Raw genomic sequence first — 19,573 nt, 5'->3', positions numbered from 1 at the left:
TAGAAGGCGACACTTCACACATTGGCGCTCAGACCCCAAAGGGAGTCTGGCAATGGCTTGGCAGGTGGGCACGAAGCCGGGAGATGGGTGGGGGAGTGGGGCGGAGGCATCGTCGAGCGGCGTTTGGCTCAGCCAATGGTAGTTCGGGGCAGGGGTGGCAGAGGCGGAGGCACCAAGGCGGATCAGCCAATGGAGGGCGAGCAACTACTGGAACGACCTGGTGACGTGAGGAGCGTTCCATTCGCCCAGCGGTGGGCGGTAGCCACAGCTGGTTTAGGGCCCCGACCATTGGGGCCCCTTGTCAGGAGGAGGCAGCCTCCGGGCTGGGGAGAAGCCGCTGCCACCTCGGGCGGCCGACGCGGTCCCCTGGGACAGTGCACTTCCTGGCCTCGGTTCCCGGCCGAGTTCGGTCTCCGGGGTTCAGGTAACAAGGGGTGGGGGTGGGGGTGGGGGTCTCCGGGGTTCGGCCGCGTGGTAAGCTACCGCTCCCTCGGCTGCACCGGGACGCGCGGACCCTGGCTCTCCCCTTCTCGGCTAGGCAACTGCCGAGCCCCTGGCCGGGGGTGACTACACGTGGCGGGGCGTGTGTGAGTGTGTACGAGCGTGCGGAGGTGGCGCTCGTCCCAACCTGCCCGGGGCGGTGGTCGGCGGCGTGGCCGAGGCAGGGCGGGCCTCCCGAGGCCGCGCCCGCCGCCCGCCCGGGACTCCGGCCTCGGGCCCCGTGCCGCTGGGCCGGTCGCTGGTTCTTGACGGATTTTGATCTTTGTTCTCCCAGGCCCGGCTCCCCTTCCTGGTCTCTTTTCTCTCGCTGGGCCGGTTTATCAGGAGAAGATTATTTTCCAGGTTAGTTTTACACAAAGGAAGTGTTCTCTGTACCTCTGGTGCCCCCTCCCCTTTCCCAAGCCTTCCACCTTCTCCTTTCCCTGCTCAGTTCCTCGTCTCTCTTGGGACCCTTACCCTCTCCAGTCCAGGAATGATTTCGAGTTGGTTGTTCCTCATCAGTCAGTTGGGCTGCAGGCTTCCGCCTCATTCTTGCCAGCGCGGGGCATGTGGTATCAGTAAATAGAGGCCACAGCACCGCACCTGAGAGGAGGACAAGGGTGGCAGTGGCGGAGAAAGGCTGGGCCTGGGGATTCAGGATGCTAAGTGGAGATGGTACTTCTGAAATGTCCCAGAAAGCACCTTTATGACTTTTCTTGACTGCTGCCGTGCCCCCCTCCCGCCCCTCCTCCCCCCAGCCATAGCAGAACCTCTCCTGCTTAAGTCAGCCTTTCACCTACAGGTCTGTGATGTGGTTTCATTAAGATTCCCACAAATGTTAGGCTAGACCAGCAAGGTTGGTTCATTTCCCGGACTCAGGAAGTTAGGGGGGTTTGATTAGGGGAAATCTGTTTTGAGTAAATACAACCTGGGTTTGTGTACAGAGTGTCCACAACCTAGCTCTGCCAGAGGATGACTTGTTCCCTGGTGTGATTCACATTTGAGTGGCTAATTGAAGAAAGAAGGCGAAGAAGTGGAGGAGGGGTGGGAATGGCTCCTTAAGGACAGAAACTCTCCCATTATTTTTAGAGTCCTCTTTGTGATGATTATAGAAGAATATGGTATAGTGGAAAGTTCCCTGGACTTAAAGTCAGCAGACCTGTTTTTTTGGCTTAGCTTCGTGGCTTTGTGACCCTGGAGAAGTTATCTCCCCTCTTCGGTCTTCACTTTACTCATTTCCAAAACAAAGTAATTGGGCCTGTCAACTACAAAATCCCTTCTAGTTCCAAGGTTCTATGATAATCACATCATCAGTATTATATTGGAAGTAAAGGGGTATATTTAAGGAGATATGCTAGCCCCCTTCTCTTTTTGAGAACCTTTAACCTTTTCTTCTTTTAGGGGACAAAAACAGATTGGAAATAAACTCTCCCATTTCTTCACCCCCATCCCTTCAAGTGGTGCTCATCTTTCTGCCTCTGGGAAAGGAAGATTGAACTGCATTTTCTTGTTCCTGCCTCATTTTTTTTTTTGTGCTTTTTCTTAGGGCTAGAAATTGGACTTCTGATGATGTTTGACGCAGCGGCAGCAATAGCAGGCAACGTGATTTCAAAGCTGGGCTCAGCTTTTGTTTCTTCCCTCTTGTAATCACAAAACCCATTTTGGACCAGGAATTCCAATCATGTCTGTGATGGTGGTGAGAAAGAAGGTGACACGGAAATGGGAGAAACTCCCAGGCAGGAACACCTTCTGTTGTGATGGCCGCGTGATGATGGCCCGGCAAAAGGGCATCTTCTATTTGACCCTCTTCCTCATCCTGGGGACGTGTACACTCTTCTTCGCCTTCGAGTGAGTTTCCATTGAGTAGAGTTGCCTGATTATGGTTCCCTTGGGTCCAGGGGAAGAACCTTCTTTCTGGAGAGTTTGTGGCTAGTCCTTGGATGGCTGTCATTGTCCTCTTGGGCAATGTCTATAGGTCATGCCAACTGAATTCATTGCTTTGAGCTTATAGCAGAGTATGTGCCTCCTAAAAAGACCAAGACCTTTGATACCAATTTTATAGCACTGATTTGGGGCCACCCCTGGAACACTTGGGAAATAAAAGAGTTTGTCTTTATTACTCACCTCCCCTTTTCAGTGGTCTCCTTAGGTGCTTAGTGACAGACTGCCTCTTCCCTACCCCTCCTGAGCCTAGGGGCACTCCCCGTGGTCATAACTCCACCCTGTAATACTTATTCTGTTATTCTGGGTCCTATTTCCTTAGGGCTCAGCTCTCAGCTAGCTGTTAAATTGAAAAGCCAACTGAATTGGGAACCTGCAGGTTGGTTCCAGCCTCAGCCGTGCCACAGTCTAGCTGTGTGTGTGGCACATATGTGCTTATTAAATGTGAGTTGCTCTTTCTTTCACTCAAAATCGCTCAACATAAACAACTCTCTATTCTGTGTGTGCCTGATACCAGCCTTGGAGTTATTTTTTCTGTGATGTGATAGCTAGTACTAGAGCCACTGTTTGAAGTCTGTGTAGGTCACTGCTCAAGGGAAGTGGCCAGTTGGATTCTAGGGTACTGTGGCATGACTCCTGGGTATGCTGAGAATGCTGTACAGTCTAGGGGTGGGAGTAATGCTAATCGGTTTGGGATTACAGTATTATGAGGAAGGCCTTGAGGAGCCAAGAGGTGTGTTTGTGAACTGTGAACCACACCTAATATGAGCCTGCTACAGTTCCTGTGCTCCGGTGACCTGGAAATGGAGCTCCCATGAGGGGGTGTGGCCATGGGACGGAGGACGGGGCTTCTTGGCCAGACTTTGTGGGTAATTAAAATGAGCTCTGGTCTCTTGGGGCTCATTTTTGTCTTTCTTCTATAAGGGCTTCAGGCTTACCCAATGCATCAAGAGTGATTTTTTTTCAGGCTGCTTTACCGGACTTTTTGATGGTTGCAGCTGGCTTGAGTAACAGCAGAGGAAGGAGGGGGACGTAGTTTATAACAGGGCTAGGAAAGTAAGGTCAGAGGACCTCTTTGTCAAAGGCACTTCTGTTGCTGCTATTGCTGCTGACTTTGTAAAGTATTTGGCAAAGTCAGACACTTTGATGTTGGCTTCTTAGCTGCTTTCCAGTCTGAGTTTCATGGCTGAGTGTGTGTGTGTGTACCTGTGTGTGGTACAAGTGAGCATGTGCAGGTGGGCAGGCATATGCATAACATTTAAAAAAATGTTTCCCCACTCCTCACCCTTCTCCAAGTTTTCTTTGCTTTATTCCTGCCTTGCTTCTTTTTGGAAGTGCAGAGATGAACTCTGCTTTCTATCATTCTCACTCCTTCCTCTGTTGAATCACTAGCTCTTTTTGCCACCCTCCCTGCCCCGCCCAGGGTTAAATTGTTGTGGTTGGAACCATTCAAAACAGAGATGAGATTTGTTTCTAGACCCTGAGTGAGCTGGTAATTCTGGGCCCAGGAAACCTCTGGTTTTACTGGCCAAGGGAACTTGAAATTTGGAGCTACTGGCATTTGGCCCTTTTTGCATCTGGGAGCCAGACAGAGTCTGATATGGATCTGTTCCACTTCGGCCCTGAAGGCCTCTGAAGAAAACTGCCTGTGGGATGAAGCTTGTAATTAGCCAAGTTACTGTTTGACAGAGGCAGGTTGGGTTTTCTACCAAGATGACTTTTTCCCCCAAGTTATTTCTTGCGCTTTGCCCTCAGATATGAAGGGTGAGGTTGTTTGTAAACTGCCCTGGGTTCCAGCTGTCTGTGGGGTAGAGTAAATACTTTTGAGGGTAGGGCTGGGGGAGGGAGTAAGAAGGCCGGAGGGGAGAAGGAAGTAAACGTGTTAGCTGAGCAGTGGAATGGGGAAGTCTACATCTGACCAAAGGGGAGAGGACCCTGGCAATGAATCGTGTTTTTACTGAGAATGGTAGAATCTGTGTTTGTGAACGTGCATGCATCTGTCTGTCACGTGCAGACACACAGGCGCTCTAGGTGGCGGCTGCCTTGAGCCTAACCAATGACAGGCTGTACAGAGGACGCCAGCATGCCTCTGAGGAAGGAAGTTTCTTTCTGGTCGACCTTTTTCTTTGGGGTCTATAATTTACTACCAACCACGTGGTGATGGATAGGGTTTGGGGGCAGAATATGGGCTCCTTCGCTAGTATGAGAACTTAGGGAGACCTCAAGAAATCAGCTGATCTAGCCCCCTGCCTTCAGGCAGTTGAGGATGTCTGAACCACCAGTGACAAAGGACTGTCTCTTTTCATCTTTAAATTGTCTAGGAGCGTAGACTATACATCCCCTGGCTGCTGCATTTTGGCCTTGAGGAAGAAAGTTCAGATCTTGAGGCACATCTGGACCTGCATTTTAGTAACAGCGTCCTGCTTGCAGCAGGTGCATAGGAACGAGTGCGAGGTGATTTATAACCACCCATGGCACAGCCCTGGGTCAGCCAGATGGCTTGAGAAATCTGGTCAGGCGTGTGGGCGCCCCTTGATGAAAAACATGCAGTGTTAGTAGTGCCAGTGGACATCTTTTTATTTTTGGATTTTGCCTTTACACGTTTAGATTTCTCAAAGGAGGGACCTGTAATTTTCAGTGGACAGACAGTAGGTTGAATACGTAAAATGAAAAAAGGTGGTCCATCCAGGAGCGAGTTAGCTCTGTATTGTTAGAGTTAGAGAAGTGTTTCCAAAGAAGCTGGGTAGCCATCTCTCAGGGCTGCTGTCACAGAGTGGATTCCTGCCCAGGATGGGAAATTGGGCTAGATTATCACTAGGCCTCTTGCAACTCTTAGAGTCTGAAATTCTATATAACTCTTGTGTCTGTCTGGAAAATTCAAATACACACACAGAAAAGGAGGGGATAGAAGATTACTAGTAGGTAGCTGTATTTTAAATGTAATTGTATCTATAGTAAATGTCTTTGAATTTTGAAGCAGAGTGTAAATTGTACGGTGCTTCAAAAAAAGAATTTCCTTGCAAGTAGAGATTATCATACTAAGTGAAGTAAGTCAGAAAGAGAAAGATGAATACCATATGATATCACTTATATATGGACTCTAAAATGTGACACAAATGAACCTATCTATGAAACAAACAGACTCAGGGACATAGAGAAGAGACTTGTGGTTGCTGGCGGGGGTGGGGTGGGGTGGGGAAGGGATGGAGTGGGAGATTTGGGTGAGCAGATGTAAGCTTGTATATATAGAATGGATAAACAACAAGGTCCTACTGTACAGCACAGAGAACTATATTCAGTATCTTATGATAAACCATAATGGAAATGAGTATAAAAAAAAGAATGTATATATAACTGAACCAGTTTGCTGTACACCAGAAATTAACATAACATTGTAAATCAACTATACTTCAAAAAAATACTTTAGTAAAAAAAAAAAAAAAAAAAGAAGAACTTCCTAATGTATTCTTAGGATGAGGTATTTCGGAAGTGTGAGCTTTGAGCACATGAACCGTTCTCAGTCCTTTCTGCCCAAACCCTGTCCAGCTTGTGTGATGAACACATAGCAAACAGCTTGGCCGGGAATGTCAGGACACTATAGCAGAATGACACTGACAACCTGTGAGCTGTCCAACTACTGAAAGGCTATTGTGGTATTTAGTCAAATTCAACTTCCTCATAAAGCTTGGGGAAAGGACCAAGTGCACTGTGTTCTGGAAGTGGCTTCCTAGATGTGTCTTTTAACGTTGTGACCAGATCACTAGAGGGGTCAAGGTCCTGAGACTTCTCTTGTGGCAAGAATGATTGTGTGACTCTTGACCCCTGAAGTAGAAGTAATTTGCTGCTATGATCAGTGCTTATGCCTCACTGTGCTGTATCTAGAGGAAACCGTATCAAAGGCACTATCAAACCCTGTTGGACTGACCCTCCTGGGTGCTCCTGATGTACAGAGGAGTCATTGAATTGGATGAACTGACAAAAGTTTTGTAGCACTGCTTAGTAATTGTCCCACTTCTAGCCTATTCATATTCTACCTCTTTTTCAAATCCCTTCTTGAGTCTTCCTTCCTTCATGAAATTTTTCTAGTAATTTCTGCATTCTCAGGACTAATTGTACATACCAGTCATTTAATACGTAATTATATGACATTTTTTATATTTCTGAATTCTGTGGTGACTACACTTCGAGCTCTTTCAATGTCAGGGACCATCTTCTGTGTCTGTGTGGCCCCCACAGTGCCCCCTGCCAGGTCTTTCATAGAGTAGGTGATGAATAAATGTTGCTGAATTGATACATTCTGGATGCACTTAAAATGTAACAGTCTTGACTCACAGAATCATAGAGTGATAGAGCCGGAGGGGGCCTTGGAGACTATCCCCATCCTTTTGCAGGTGACGAAACCAAGTCTGCAGAAATGGGGTTATTTCATCAAGATCGATCGGCCAGCCAGTGCCTTTATATGACACTACTTTTCATCTCATTGTTACTTTTTGAATACGGAATCCTGAAGACGCGCAGATTACTGAAGATGTGCATAGTGCCAAATGCTGGACCGGCATATTCTGGGGTCTTGCTAGCTAGTGTTTGTGTTACCTTAGTGGACTCCAGGTTATTTTGGCCTCCCTAGCCCATGCTCCTAGAAAACGAAGACATCTTTGTGGAAAACTGACAGCGTTCCAGCATGGCATTCTGGTAGCCTTGCAGGGACAAGGGAGCCCATGTGTAAGTGTGAACTTAGCAAGTAAGCTTTGTGTGTTACAAGAGATTATCACTGCCGTCGCTGCTCCTAGTCCCTGCTGCCAGGGTGAGGACAGCTCGGAGAAAACTGAAGCAGTGTGTGCTCTCTACCATGTTACTCTGTGGCTGATGGTGATGAGAGGGACACCATGTCCCCATGGACAGGAGCAAGAGAAGAGGCAATCTGATAACAAACTTAGCAGGTTTGAGGAGACACAGGGCTAGGTAGACCAAAGCCAGACTCTGACATGGCAGAATATCTGTGCCTATAGTGACAAGGTCCAGGTTCCTGAATTCCTTAGGTGAGATTAGGAAGAGGAAAAAGTGACTTTATCATGATCTCTAACCAAGAGAGTATTCTCTGGAGAGCTGCTCTGTGGAGGTTCAGTCTTGTGCTTATCCCGCCCAAGATTCTGTCTGTGACTTGGCCAACCAAAGACAGTTTTAGAAAGGCATCAATCTGTTAACAGTACTTAGCTAAACTCAACTTCCTGATAAAGCATGTCCCCTGGAGAAGGATTGGGTCATGTCTCCTGAACAGTGTGCTTTCCGTTAACAATTCTTTACGGTTCTGTCATTCAGAATTCATCTGTATCTTTTCAGCCTCTACTACCTTTTGTGGTAATGAGTTTCACACTGTCAGTCTCCACTGAATGCGTCTCCCATCTTTTGAGAATGAGTCTTAATTGAGTATAGTGATCGTCTATTTTAGGAAAAGTGAGCACGAAGAACAGGGATGTCCCTAGCATGCCTATATCAGTTGAGATGTTTATTGAGGGAGAGGAGACCTAAATCTTCCTCCTCAGAGATGCCAGAAGTGGTATTGTGTTTAAGAACAAAAAAAAGGCATCTTATGCCTCTTGCAATAACAAGAGGCTAGTGAATTCAGGGTAATGAGGGAGATGTGTCTGGAATGGAACAAGGAGGAGGCAAGAACCTTATGATAATGAGTAGATAAGGCCAGTTAAAGGAGGGCCTCGGAATACTGGCCTGAGGAGTTGGGGGCTTAATATAATAGGCAGCAGGGAGTTGTTCTAAGTTCTTGATCAGGAGGTATAATTGAAATTTGTTATATTTGTTATAATTGAAATGTGAAATTTATTATTATAACTGAAATTTGGCAACTACTTAGCAGGTTCGCCTGGATAGAGATTTTGGCCTTCCTCAGTGAGAGGATGGCTCATTGCCTCAGAATTGAAAAGGTCCCTGTTTGGTTAATTTTCCCCATTGCTCCTGGAGCAAAACAGGGTTATGCATTTTCCTTTGACCTTCACATAGCAGTAAATCTGGAGGCTGATATTAAATTATGTTTTTAGTGTCCAAGGAAACTTTTTCCCTCATAGCAGACTCTGAGTGTCATCAGAAGAATGTTGAACCAGTCTTACGGGTGGTTGTACATGTTTACTGTGCTCTAGAGGTAGGTCATATGTAAAAGGACAGACAGCCGTCCGTATCAGGGAGGACTTATAGCTAAGGCTTATTTCTGTTATCTGGGATCAAGGGCCATTATGGGGCTCGAACCCTTGGGCCATTCCTGCTGTTCCAAGCACAGCTCTTCCTTAAAGCCAACCTTAATGGCTGCTCTGGGAGCAGTTTCAAGCAGCCATCGGCTTCCCAAGAGAGCTCTTCTCTGACCACTTACAGTCCTTAGAGTCTGACTCACCATGTGAACACTTGATTATTGGTCTTATCTTATTTAGCTGTTTCATATGTTAGTTATGTTTTCCTCAACAAAATTAACTCCCGTTTCTCTTGTTCTTCATTTGTTAGACCCATAAATACTTGTTGGCTGATTGATTGCATTGATAAAAGGACAACAACAAAAAACACAGCCAGAAAGCTATTAGGGAGACTTAGAAGCAGAGTACAGAACACCAGTCCACCCTGCCAGTCTGTGAGGCAGCCCTGCCATGGAATCTGTCTGGTTTCTTACCAGCTCCCCTCATGAATCTCTTTTGAGTTTTTTCGTGTGAATTGAAGTCTGTGTCATTAGCATTGTCCCTCCAGTGAACGCTAGTGTGCTAGGGATGGGGGCTGGGACATGACACACCAGCTCAGCCTGGCACTGCTGGTTACTGCTGGTCAGTACCACCATGTGGCCCATGAGACATGTGGGAGTCCTGTCGTCTAGTCCAGCTACGGAAGCCTGAGGCCAATCAAGAGGTTGGTAGAGGATGGCTTAAAATGATGATGTCTCTTCAGGTGGCAGAAATGAAGACTTAGTGGGCACATGGTTGCATTTATAAGATTCACAAGGGAGAAAAGCAACTTCTAACCCCCTGGTACTCTGAAGACAAAGGAGAGTTCTGTGTCAAGAAGTGTATGGTTATCATTATTCGTATCGATATAGATGGAAAGTACTACGGGGTTTCAAGAACAGCTTATATTTGTGGATGACAGATCCAGTGTTTCACTAGGACAAATTCGTGATGCTTGAGGATACTCCTGACTTTTGAGGTCGATACTGGGAATTACCCCCAAATCTTCACATAGCGTATTCCTATACAAGACAGATCTCCAGCTTACTGCAATTATGGGACTGACCTAGGTGGGTATTAAAGACAGACAGATGGGTTGTAGTTCACAGTGGTCTTAGCCACTGGCTCTCTTATTTCCTCTTATTCGGGGTAGAAAGGCCTGCGGGTCCCACATCTGCCTTGCCAGCCACACCCACTCACTAGTGACAACTGGCTGCCAGTATCCTTGTCTCTGGAGAACAATACAATGGGCCTGTTGTGTACTTGTTGACATACAGAGTGGATTGTTTTAGCAGGTGCAGATGATAGTCTGTGTGGAGATTACAGAGACCTTTATCCTTAATGGCGTAGTGTAATTGAAATCTAAGTTGTCCTTTGTCCGGTCAACAAGCAGGTGTTGAAATGGGACTTAGTTAAGCTTGGTCCTTCTGTGCATGGGGGCGACATTAGTATGTGTGTGTGGGGTGTGTGTGTGCGTGTGTGTTCTACCTTCTCTGTATCTTTTCCCTCTAATAAAACAGTTTAAACTCCCTTAGGTGGCCAATCAGATGGCTCTGATTTTTCTAAGGGTTTTCGTTGGAGACTATACACCCAGGGCAGTTTGAATCCTGGAGACATCACTTCTTTGTTTTCAAGAGTGATTTGAGAGATGGGCAGTGACGAAGAAGATGGCTGTTTTCTGTCAGCGTGGTAATTTCATTTGGCTTGTTTGTGAAACGGAGCCTCGTGATTCTCCTGTGTCCCTTTGGGTCCCTGATAAGTGGAGGTGACTTTTCTGAATTCACTTCTTAATTATCTGTACCAGTGAAGGGGAACAGTGGAAAAGAGGGTAATCCACAAGCTAGTGATATGCAAGGACCTTCATTACCCTGAACTCAGCCAGATCCTACCCTTGGCTTTTAGGAGAAGGAAGAAAATCTTACAAAAGCAAGCTAAAACCGAGGATTTTATTAAAAAACAAACGAACAGGCAAGCAAACAAAAAGCCACAGAAATCATTTTGCAAGTTCACTCCGTATGTTCACCTTCGTGGCAAACTGCTCAGTAAGTTGGTTTGCACTCCCCATGCAGTCGTGTGTGTGGCACGGAGGCAGGGGGAGGATCTCATGGGGATTGTTCCAAACCTGCAGCGAAGGTACAACCCAGGGTTAAACGTTTACTCTGAGTGGACAGCAGCTTGCTTAATCCCTATGCAGATGAGATAAGCCTTTTTCCTTAGCTTACTTTCCTCACTCTGCCTCTGGTCCTTGCTCATCCACTTATAGTCTGCCTCCAAGAGAAGATGTCTATGTTGAAGGAGGAAATATGCCTCAGGAGGAGGAGAGTAAAAATAGGTCAGTGGTAACTCTCATCACGTACTTCCATTTATTTGGTTTGATACTCAGTTCAACTCGACAAGTATTTGTTGATAGCCTCTTTGTTCTCATACTTGTATTATTGATAGCCTCTTTGTTCTCATACTTGTATTAGGCTCTGGGAGATAGAGAACCGTGATGATAATGTTAATAGCTGACATTTACTTAGTGTTTACTATGTGTCAAGGGCAGTTCTAAGCACTTTATTTCTATTCATGCATTTGAACCACACAACCACCCTATGAAATACTGTCATTATCATCCTCATTTCACAGATAAGGAGACTGAAGTTAACTCAGTTACCCAACTAGGAGCTGGTAGAGCCAGAATTCAAACCCAGGCATTCCCACTTCTAAAAGACAAGGTTCTTGCTCTTATGAAGTTCAGTTGGGGGAGTTGAGGTCAACATAGTGAAAAACAGTGCAGTTTAGGATAGGCCTTTGGAAGAGCCAAGACCTCGCTAAATCCCAGATTCTTCAGCTATTATAGATGTAGTGTGAGAAGTGGATGCTGTAATGCGCCTGAAGAGCTTAGTGCATATGGTGTGTGCTCAATAAATTGTGGCTGCGATGATGACAGTGACGGCATTGATGGCTTTGGATCTGAAAGACGAGTAGAGCGGGGATATCCGGAGAGAAAGAGGAATGGCCTTCCAGGTGAATTATGGAAAGAGGGGAACAAACATGATGTTGAGAAGGGGTGCTAAGGAGATACAGTTTTCTTATTCCCTTGCTTATGGTCACTAGTCACCTACTGGCTCAGCTCTTTGAGGAAGGAAGAGGAGTGAGTGGATGTTGCAGAGTCAGTCAGCAGCCCTGAAGCTTTTCACTGGCCTTCAAGCACGCTGGACATACCGTCTATCTGACACTGGGACTCTGCTTCATGACTGGTCCTCATCTTTTCTTCCCCCTCCTTGAGCTCAGGCCTAATGCCAGATGAGTGGGTATGAATAGCTCTAGACATTCCCAGAGTGAGAGCAACCTATGGTGCTTACAATCCAGGTTCAGTTGGGTCCCTGACCTGAACAGGTATGAGCCTTTGCTGAGGTACAGAGGAAATGTGACCCCCAGCAGGCTGATGGGAGGGACTGGGCTTGAGGGTAGCGGAGGTTCCTTAGGCTATCTTCTGTATATTATAGGTGGCATCAATCAATGAAGTATTTGTTGAGCGCCTAGTATGTGCAGAACCAAATGTTAGGACTTTACAGTAATTCGAGAGAAGTAAAAAATATGGTCCCTGCCCTTGAGGTACTATAATTTTGTTGTGGAGATCAGATTGACATACTGGTAACAATTCCAGGTCAATATAGGGTAGGAATAACTAGATGTTCAATTGCTTGCTTTCTTCAGATGCCGCTACCTGGCTGTCCAGCTGTCTCCTGCCATCCCTGTGTTTGCTGCCATGCTCTTCCTTTTCTCCATGGCTACACTGCTGAGGACCAGCTTCAGTGATCCTGGAGTGATCCCTCGGGCCCTACCAGATGAAGCAGCTTTCATAGAAATGGAGATAGGTGAGTTTTCTAACCAGCTGGCAAGATATTGTACAGTGGGTGGCTTTGATTAGTAAGGGAATGGAATCATAATTGTAGTTGCAGACTAATAATCACTTCTAGCCTTTTCCCTCTGAGATCCTGAATCTGAGATCATTACCACCCTGTGAAGAACGTGAACTTCATTCTTCCCTGTTCTGGGTTGCATTTTAGGAGGGATTTCTTACCAAGGTCCTGCTGCACTGTTCCCAAGAGGATTTTTTAAAAAACTTTTTGGGGGTCATCAACTCATTTGATTTTTTTTTGTATTTATTTAATTAATTTATTTATTTTGGCTGCGTTGGGTCTTTGTTGCTGTGCTCAGGCTTTCTCTAGTTGTGGCGAGCAGGGGCTACACTTCATTGTGGTGTACGGGCTTCTCATTGTGGTGGCTTCTCTTGTTGCGGAGCACAGGCTGTAGGCGCGTGGGCTTCAGTAGTTGTGGCACGTGGGCTCAGTAGTTGTGGCTCACGGGCTCTAGAGTGCAGGCTCAGTAGTTGTGGCGCACAGACTTAGTTGCTCCGCGGCATGTGGGATCTTCCTGGACCAGGGCTCGAACCCATGTCCCCTGCATTGGCAGACGGATTCTTAACCACTGTGGCACCAGGGAAGCCCAACTCATTTGATTTTTTTCAAAATTATTTATTTATTTATTTATATTTTTGGCTGCGTAGGGTCTTAGTTGCAGCACGCGGGATCTTTCGTTGCAGTGCGTGGGCTTCTTTCTAGTTGTGGCTCACAGGTTTCTCTCTAGTTGTGGCACACGGGCTTCTCTCTAGTTGTGGCGTGTGGGCTCCAGAGTGCACAGGCTCAGTAGTTGCGGCACAAGGGCTCTCTAGTTGTGACGTGCAGGCTCCAAAGCGTGTGGGCTCTGTAGTGTGGCACACGGGCTCCAGAGCACGTGGGCTCAGTAGTTGCAGCACGCGGGCTTAGTTGCCCCGCAGATGTGGGATCTTAGTTCCCCGACCAGGGATCAAACTCGCGTCCCCTTCATTGGAAGGTGGATCCTTGACCATTGGACCACCAGGGAAGTCCCTCATTTGATTTTCTTGATGAAAACTATAAACCTCTTCATAAAAATATTCTTATATGCATCACATACATACAATTTTGGATATAATTTCAGGGATTCATAGATCTTTTGAGGCACATGAGTGGGTTTCTAACCAAGAATTCCTGCTGTAGGGGAACACACAAGATGAGATGGGACAGGAACCATTGGGAATTCTAGGAATGGTAAAGGAAGTGGTTACAGGCTAATCACAGTACAGTCTGCAGCTCAGGGTAGGGCTCTTTGGGACAGAAATGAAGAGCTACACTAACCAGGAGCCAGGGTGCCTTCATGAATTGAAGCAGAGCATCCCAGGACTTGAGGAGGGGAGCTCCTGGGAGACTCCTGGAGCTCACACTGGGAAAGAAGGCTCTGATGCCAGTTCTAGGAGGGACTGGGAACCCACCAGATCCAACAGTGGTGCCTACCTAAATTGTTCTCAAATCTGGTACCCAAGTAGCTAGAGTCAGCATCCAGGCCACGTACAGTAGAAGAAAGGGACCCAGGACTTGTAAGACAAAAAGCTGTACCAGTGGAGCACCAATCTGTGGTTAGCCTTTAGTTCTTTCAGGTGCTTTGTTGTTGTTGTTGTTGTTTGTTTGTTGGGATTTTAATATTTTATTGAATTAAAAAGACACAAACACATTGGGGTTCTAATAGGTATTATATTTATATATTATTTTTGAGAGAATTTACATTTGTATAATTATTATGTATAATTATCCCCAAGAAGATAGTACATCTTTCTGTATTTTTAGACTGAATTTTGTGCCCTTTAATAGAATTTTTATACTTTTTTTTAACATAGTTTCTATACTTCTCATATTGAGTTTATTCCTGTTTATATGCATGCTATTGTCAAGGAAATATTTTCTCCCAGTTCTAGTTGGTTTCTTTTTTTCCCCCACAGTTTTATTGAGATATAATTGGCATATGACATTGTGTAAGTTTAAGGTGTACAACGTTTTGATTTGATACTTTTTCAGGTTGCTTTGAAGGCTTCCAGCTTTTGTATTTCTTTTGTTTATTTAGCTGTGTTTATTTAGCTTCTTAGTGGATTTCTTTTTGAAAAATTTCAGCCTGTTTTAGTTGCAGTAAGGGGACATAGATTTGTGCACATCTGAGCTCAGACTACTTAGGGGTGGGGAGAGGGTGGGGATTGTGGGAAGGAAACAGAGGCGAGGTGTGTTGGCGCAGCTGGAGTTGGGGGAGACCTGGACTAGTTAGGAGCAAGATAGGAAGGGACAGTTGTGAGTGTAGTCTTTTCTCTCTCTGGATTAGTCTTTTGTCCTCCTCTTTCCATCACGTATAGAGAAACTGAAGGTCAAGGCAGTGCCTTGACTTGATCTTGCCTCTCACAGCAGGCTGTTAGCAAGGTTAGCTCTGTTTTGCCAGATTGCTGGGCCCAGGGCCCAGGCTTGAGCTGTCAGGTTGTTACCTCTGCATTTAGCATGTTTCTCTCAATAGTAGAGTGCGTTCTTGAGTGCATACGTATGTTTATGTTAGCAAGTTTTTGTCAACTTACATTCAGCCCTCTACTGGGTATGCTGTGGGTAGGGGCTGGGTGGGGGAGAGGAGGCATGTGGTTGGTTCCCTTGCATCATAGCGTGCCTCATGGGGAGGGAGAGCCTTGAACTCTCTCCCAGGTGCCCTCATGTAAAGCACATGCAGAGGAATGTTAGGGTGGCATGCTGGTACTTATATCATCCTCTAATGAATAGCTATCCCCATTCTTTTAAGACTTGTGTCACACTGTTATTGTTTGATTTCACAGCATCCACCCCACTCCGCAAAAAAAGGAAAAAAGTTCCATATGGCAGATATTTTTAAAATCAAAGTGAATTGAAAAAATATTCTGTTTTTAGAATTATCCTGCACAGCAAGGGTGCAATGAGACAGGCACTCTCATATGCTGCAGATGGGCGGGTGTGCAAATTGATACAATCTGTCTCGGAAGCAGTTTCGCAATAAGTGATATGGGCTTTAAGGGTTCATACCCTTTGAGCCAGTAATTTCACTTCTCTCAGGATTAGCTAAAGGAAATAATCAGAGGTTTACACAAATACTTGTAGAAGGATTTTTAATGCCTCATTTTTTCTTTTTCCTAGCTATTTTAATGCCAGCAACTTCATATATTACTGCTCAGACTTCAACATGCTTTTCTTTTTTTTCTTTATGTTTTAGAAATTAATTTTAACACATGAACATATTCTTGAGGAAGGGAGGAGGGGATTGGGATTAGGGTGGAGATCAAAGGGGACTTAAGCTTTGTCTGTAATGTTTTAAGTTTTTGCATGCAGCATCATTTAAATAGCAAAATACCAGAGGCAACTTAAATGCCCAATAACATGAATTGGTTAAATAAATTACAGTACATGCATATGATAGAACACTGTATTGCCAATAATGATGTTTTCGGAAAAAAAATTAACAACCATGGAAAAATGCTTACTGTATAACGTTAAGTGAAAAATACAAGGTATAAAATTGTATCTAAAATATAATCTCAAATTTAAAAAATCATGAATGTTTATTTATTTGTTAAGAGTAGAAGGAAAGGGACTTCCCTGGTGGCACAGTGGTTAAGAATCTGGGTGCCAATGCAGGGGACACAGGTTCGAGCCCTGGTCTGGGAAGATCCTACATGCCGTGGAGCAACAAAGCCCGTACGCCACAACTACTGAGCCTGCGCTCTAGAGCCCGCGAGCCACAACTACTGAAGCCCACGCGACTAGAGCCCGTGCTCTGCAACAAGAGAGTCCACTGCAATGAGCAGCCCACGCACCGCAACGAAGAGTAGCCCCCGCTCACCGCAACTAGAGAAAGCCCGCGTGCAGCAACGAAGACCCAATGCAGCCAAAAATAAATAAATAAATAAGTAAAAATTTATTTAAAAAAAAAGAGTAGAAGGAAATATACCAAAATGCATAAATATCCCTGAGTTGAGAGACCATCAGTGATTTTTTTGTCTTCTATTCATATTTTCTGTTGTTTCCAAATTTTTTACAATAAGCATGTATTACTCTTATTTTTAAATAATTGTTTTTCTGATTCTAAATATTACCAATCTTTTTTCATGCATATATTTTACTTTTGCAAGGTAAAATCCTTTATACATGCTTCTTTTTAGCGTACATTTTCATTTTTCAGTATGTTGTGAATATTTTCCTGTCATCATTTAAAATGTGTACATCATTTGAAATGGCTGCATAATATTCCATCCCATGCATGTATCATAATGTACTTAACCAACCTCCTATTATGATATTGAGGTTATTTTCAGTCTTTCACTATTAAAAGTGACCTCTGTGACAAATATCCTGTGTTACCATCTTTTGTACATCTCTTTGTAATTTTGATAAGTTCCTAGAAGTAGAACGGGTGGGTCAAAAGTATACACATTTAAGGGCTTCCCTGGTGGCGCAGTGGTTGAGGATCTGCCTGCCAATGCAGGGGACACGGGTTCGAGCCCTGGTCTGGGAAGATCCCACATGCCGTGGAGCACCTAAGCCCGTGGCCACAACTACGGAGCCTGCGCTCTAGAGCCCGCGAGCCACAACTACTGAGCCCATGTGCCACAACCACAGAAACCTGCGCACCTAGAGCCCATGCTCCGCAACAAGAGAGGCCGCCGCAGTGAGAAGCCCACACACTGCAACGAAGAGTGGCCTCCGCTTGCCGCCACTAGAGAAAGTCCGTGCGCAGCAATGAAGACCCAATTCAGCCAAAAATAAATAAATTAATTAAGTTTTTAAAAAAGTATACACATTTAAAATTTTGGTAGTCACTGCCATATTGCTTACTGGTAATGTATAAAAATACCTTCTCCCCATCCTTGCCAACACTGGGTATTTTAATTCTTTTTTTTTAACATCTTTATTGGAGTGTAATTGCTTTACAATGATGTGTTAGTTTCTGCTTTATAACAAAGTGAATCAGCTATACATATACATCCATCCTCATGTCTCCTCCCTCTTGCGTCTCCCTCCCATCCTCCCTATCCCACCCCTCTAGGTGGTCACAAAGCACCGAGCTGATCTCCCTGTGCTATGTGGCTGCTTCCCACTAGCTATCTCTTTTACATTTGGTAGTGTATATATGTCCATGCCACTCTCTCACTTCGTCCCAGCTTACCCTTCCACCTCCCCATGTCCTCAAGTCCATTCTCTACATCTGCGTCTTTATTCCTGTCCTGCCCCTAGGTTCTTCTTTTTAATACTTGTTAATATAGAAGGTGGAAATGGTATCTTTATGTTAATTTTTATTTCTTTGATTATCAGTAAAGTTGTATGTTTTCATTTCATATGTTTTTTAGCCATTTTTATTTCTTCTTTTATGAATGTTTTTCTTTGTAATCAGCCAAAAAGCTTGAAGAAACACTTTTTTACATGTGCACAAAATAATTGCATGGCACTCAGTGGAATTTGGGGAGGATACTCTGTGATGTTGAGAGTCTAGTCTGGAAATGCCAGCCTGGGGGTGACAGTGGGCCTAGGGAACGTTTGGTTACTCCCATTGCTCTTGGAGAGGTGGTAAGACTTTTGGTCTCAAATAATGGCTAGCAGTGGTGTTAACTGTCTTTACTGATCTACAGAAGCTACCAATGGTGCAGTACCCCAAGGCCAGCGACCACCCCCTCGTATCAAGAATTTCCAGATAAACAACCAGATTGTGAAGCTGAAATACTGTTATACATGCAAGATCTTCCGGCCTCCCCGGGCCTCTCATTGCAGCATCTGTGACAACTGTGTGGGTGAGTAAAACCAAAGAGACGTTGCCTGGGGGAAAGGCTGAGTTGAAGAAGAGGGTCAGGGTGATTTTTCTCAGGAAAAATCAGTGGGGGTGGGAAGATAGATTTAGATAGGAAACAAGCTAGATTTTTAGTTAAGAAACTTTAGATGGGAAGCAAGCTTCCGAACAATTGTAAATCTACTGTACTTCTGTAGATCAAATCATAATTTAAATATCCTCTAGTTTAAAAAAAAAAACCTCTTTGGTAAATAAAGAAATAAACTTTACCTGTTTTTCAAATCTAGATTTTCTTCTACTGGATCTGTTTCAAGTGGAACCCACCTTACATAGGGGGAGGAGAATCCTAGTCCACTGGAGGGCAGCATCGGGGAAGGAAGGGCTAAATGAGAAGTGGTATTCCCAGGAAGAAAAAAATTGCTAGCATTTATTGAATTCCTAATATATACTAGGCACGTGCTAAGTGCTTTCCCTTTCTCTCATTTAAGACTCATAAGAACCCCATAAGATAGGTATTATCCCCATTTTACAGATGAAGAAATAGATGAAGCACCTTTGTTAGGTTCATATAATTAAATTAGTATGAGATGAAGCTGGAACAGCTCTGATTCCAAAACCCTCATTTGTTCTTTCTCTGCTTCTGCTGCAAGGGTGGGGGGTGTATGTGTGCATAATACAGAGGTCTGTGCTTCTATCTGCATATATGTGACTTAGTTGTAATCACTGCCTAGTGTATGCTGAGCCCTGGGAAAGATCAAAAACAGGCAGTAATTATGTCTGTTGATAGGCAGATATGTGTAATTCCTTATATTATCAATAGGCATACTTCCAGCATTCTTTATATATGCCATGGAGCATGCCTGAGTACATTGCTTTCCTCTCATTAGCCAATTCTTTTTAGGTTAAGGTTGGGAAGATATATCTTACTTTATATGGTAAAAGCTATATGTAGATAGGATTTTTATAAATTGAAACTCATTTTAAATGAGCCAGGAAACTTGATATTTCAAGAAAGTGTGATGTGAAGGTTTTCAAAAAGTATTCCCTCTCCTTATTAATATTCTTAAACATAAAGAACTCATGCAAATTGATTTTTTAAAAAAGAAGCAATAACATTTCAGTAGAAATATGGACAGCAGATAAAACAGGAAATGCAATTACTTAGTTAACATGAAAAAAAGGTTCATCTCTACTAAAAAGCAAAAAACTAAAAATTAAAACAAGATCTTTTTAAACCTAGAAATTTAGCAAGGAAA

At 44.5% G+C, this 19,573-nt stretch overlaps 1 protein-coding gene across 1 annotated transcript in view; it reads left to right on the top strand.

Moving 5' to 3' along the window:
* Positions 1 to 220: 220 nt before the first annotated feature.
* Positions 221 to 19,573, top strand: part of ZDHHC9 (zDHHC palmitoyltransferase 9) — a 32,126-nt gene continuing 12,773 nt past the window's right edge. Inside the window, exons 1-5 of the mRNA XM_082445692.1 lie at positions 221 to 424; positions 776 to 843; positions 2,027 to 2,328; positions 12,339 to 12,499; positions 18,163 to 18,321. Of these exons, the coding sequence (XP_082301818.1) occupies positions 2,162 to 2,328; positions 12,339 to 12,499; positions 18,163 to 18,321 (487 nt within the window). The 5' untranslated portion in view covers positions 221 to 424; positions 776 to 843; positions 2,027 to 2,161. The remainder of the gene's footprint in view (positions 425 to 775; positions 844 to 2,026; positions 2,329 to 12,338; positions 12,500 to 18,162; positions 18,322 to 19,573) is intronic.

This window comes from Balaenoptera physalus (genome assembly GCF_965194825.1).
Source record: "Balaenoptera physalus genome assembly, chromosome: X".
Classification (NCBI taxonomy): Eukaryota; Metazoa; Chordata; class Mammalia; order Artiodactyla; family Balaenopteridae; genus Balaenoptera; species Balaenoptera physalus.
The sequence above is the reverse complement of the archived record's forward strand: the minus strand, read 5'-3'. Positions and strand labels throughout refer to the sequence as shown.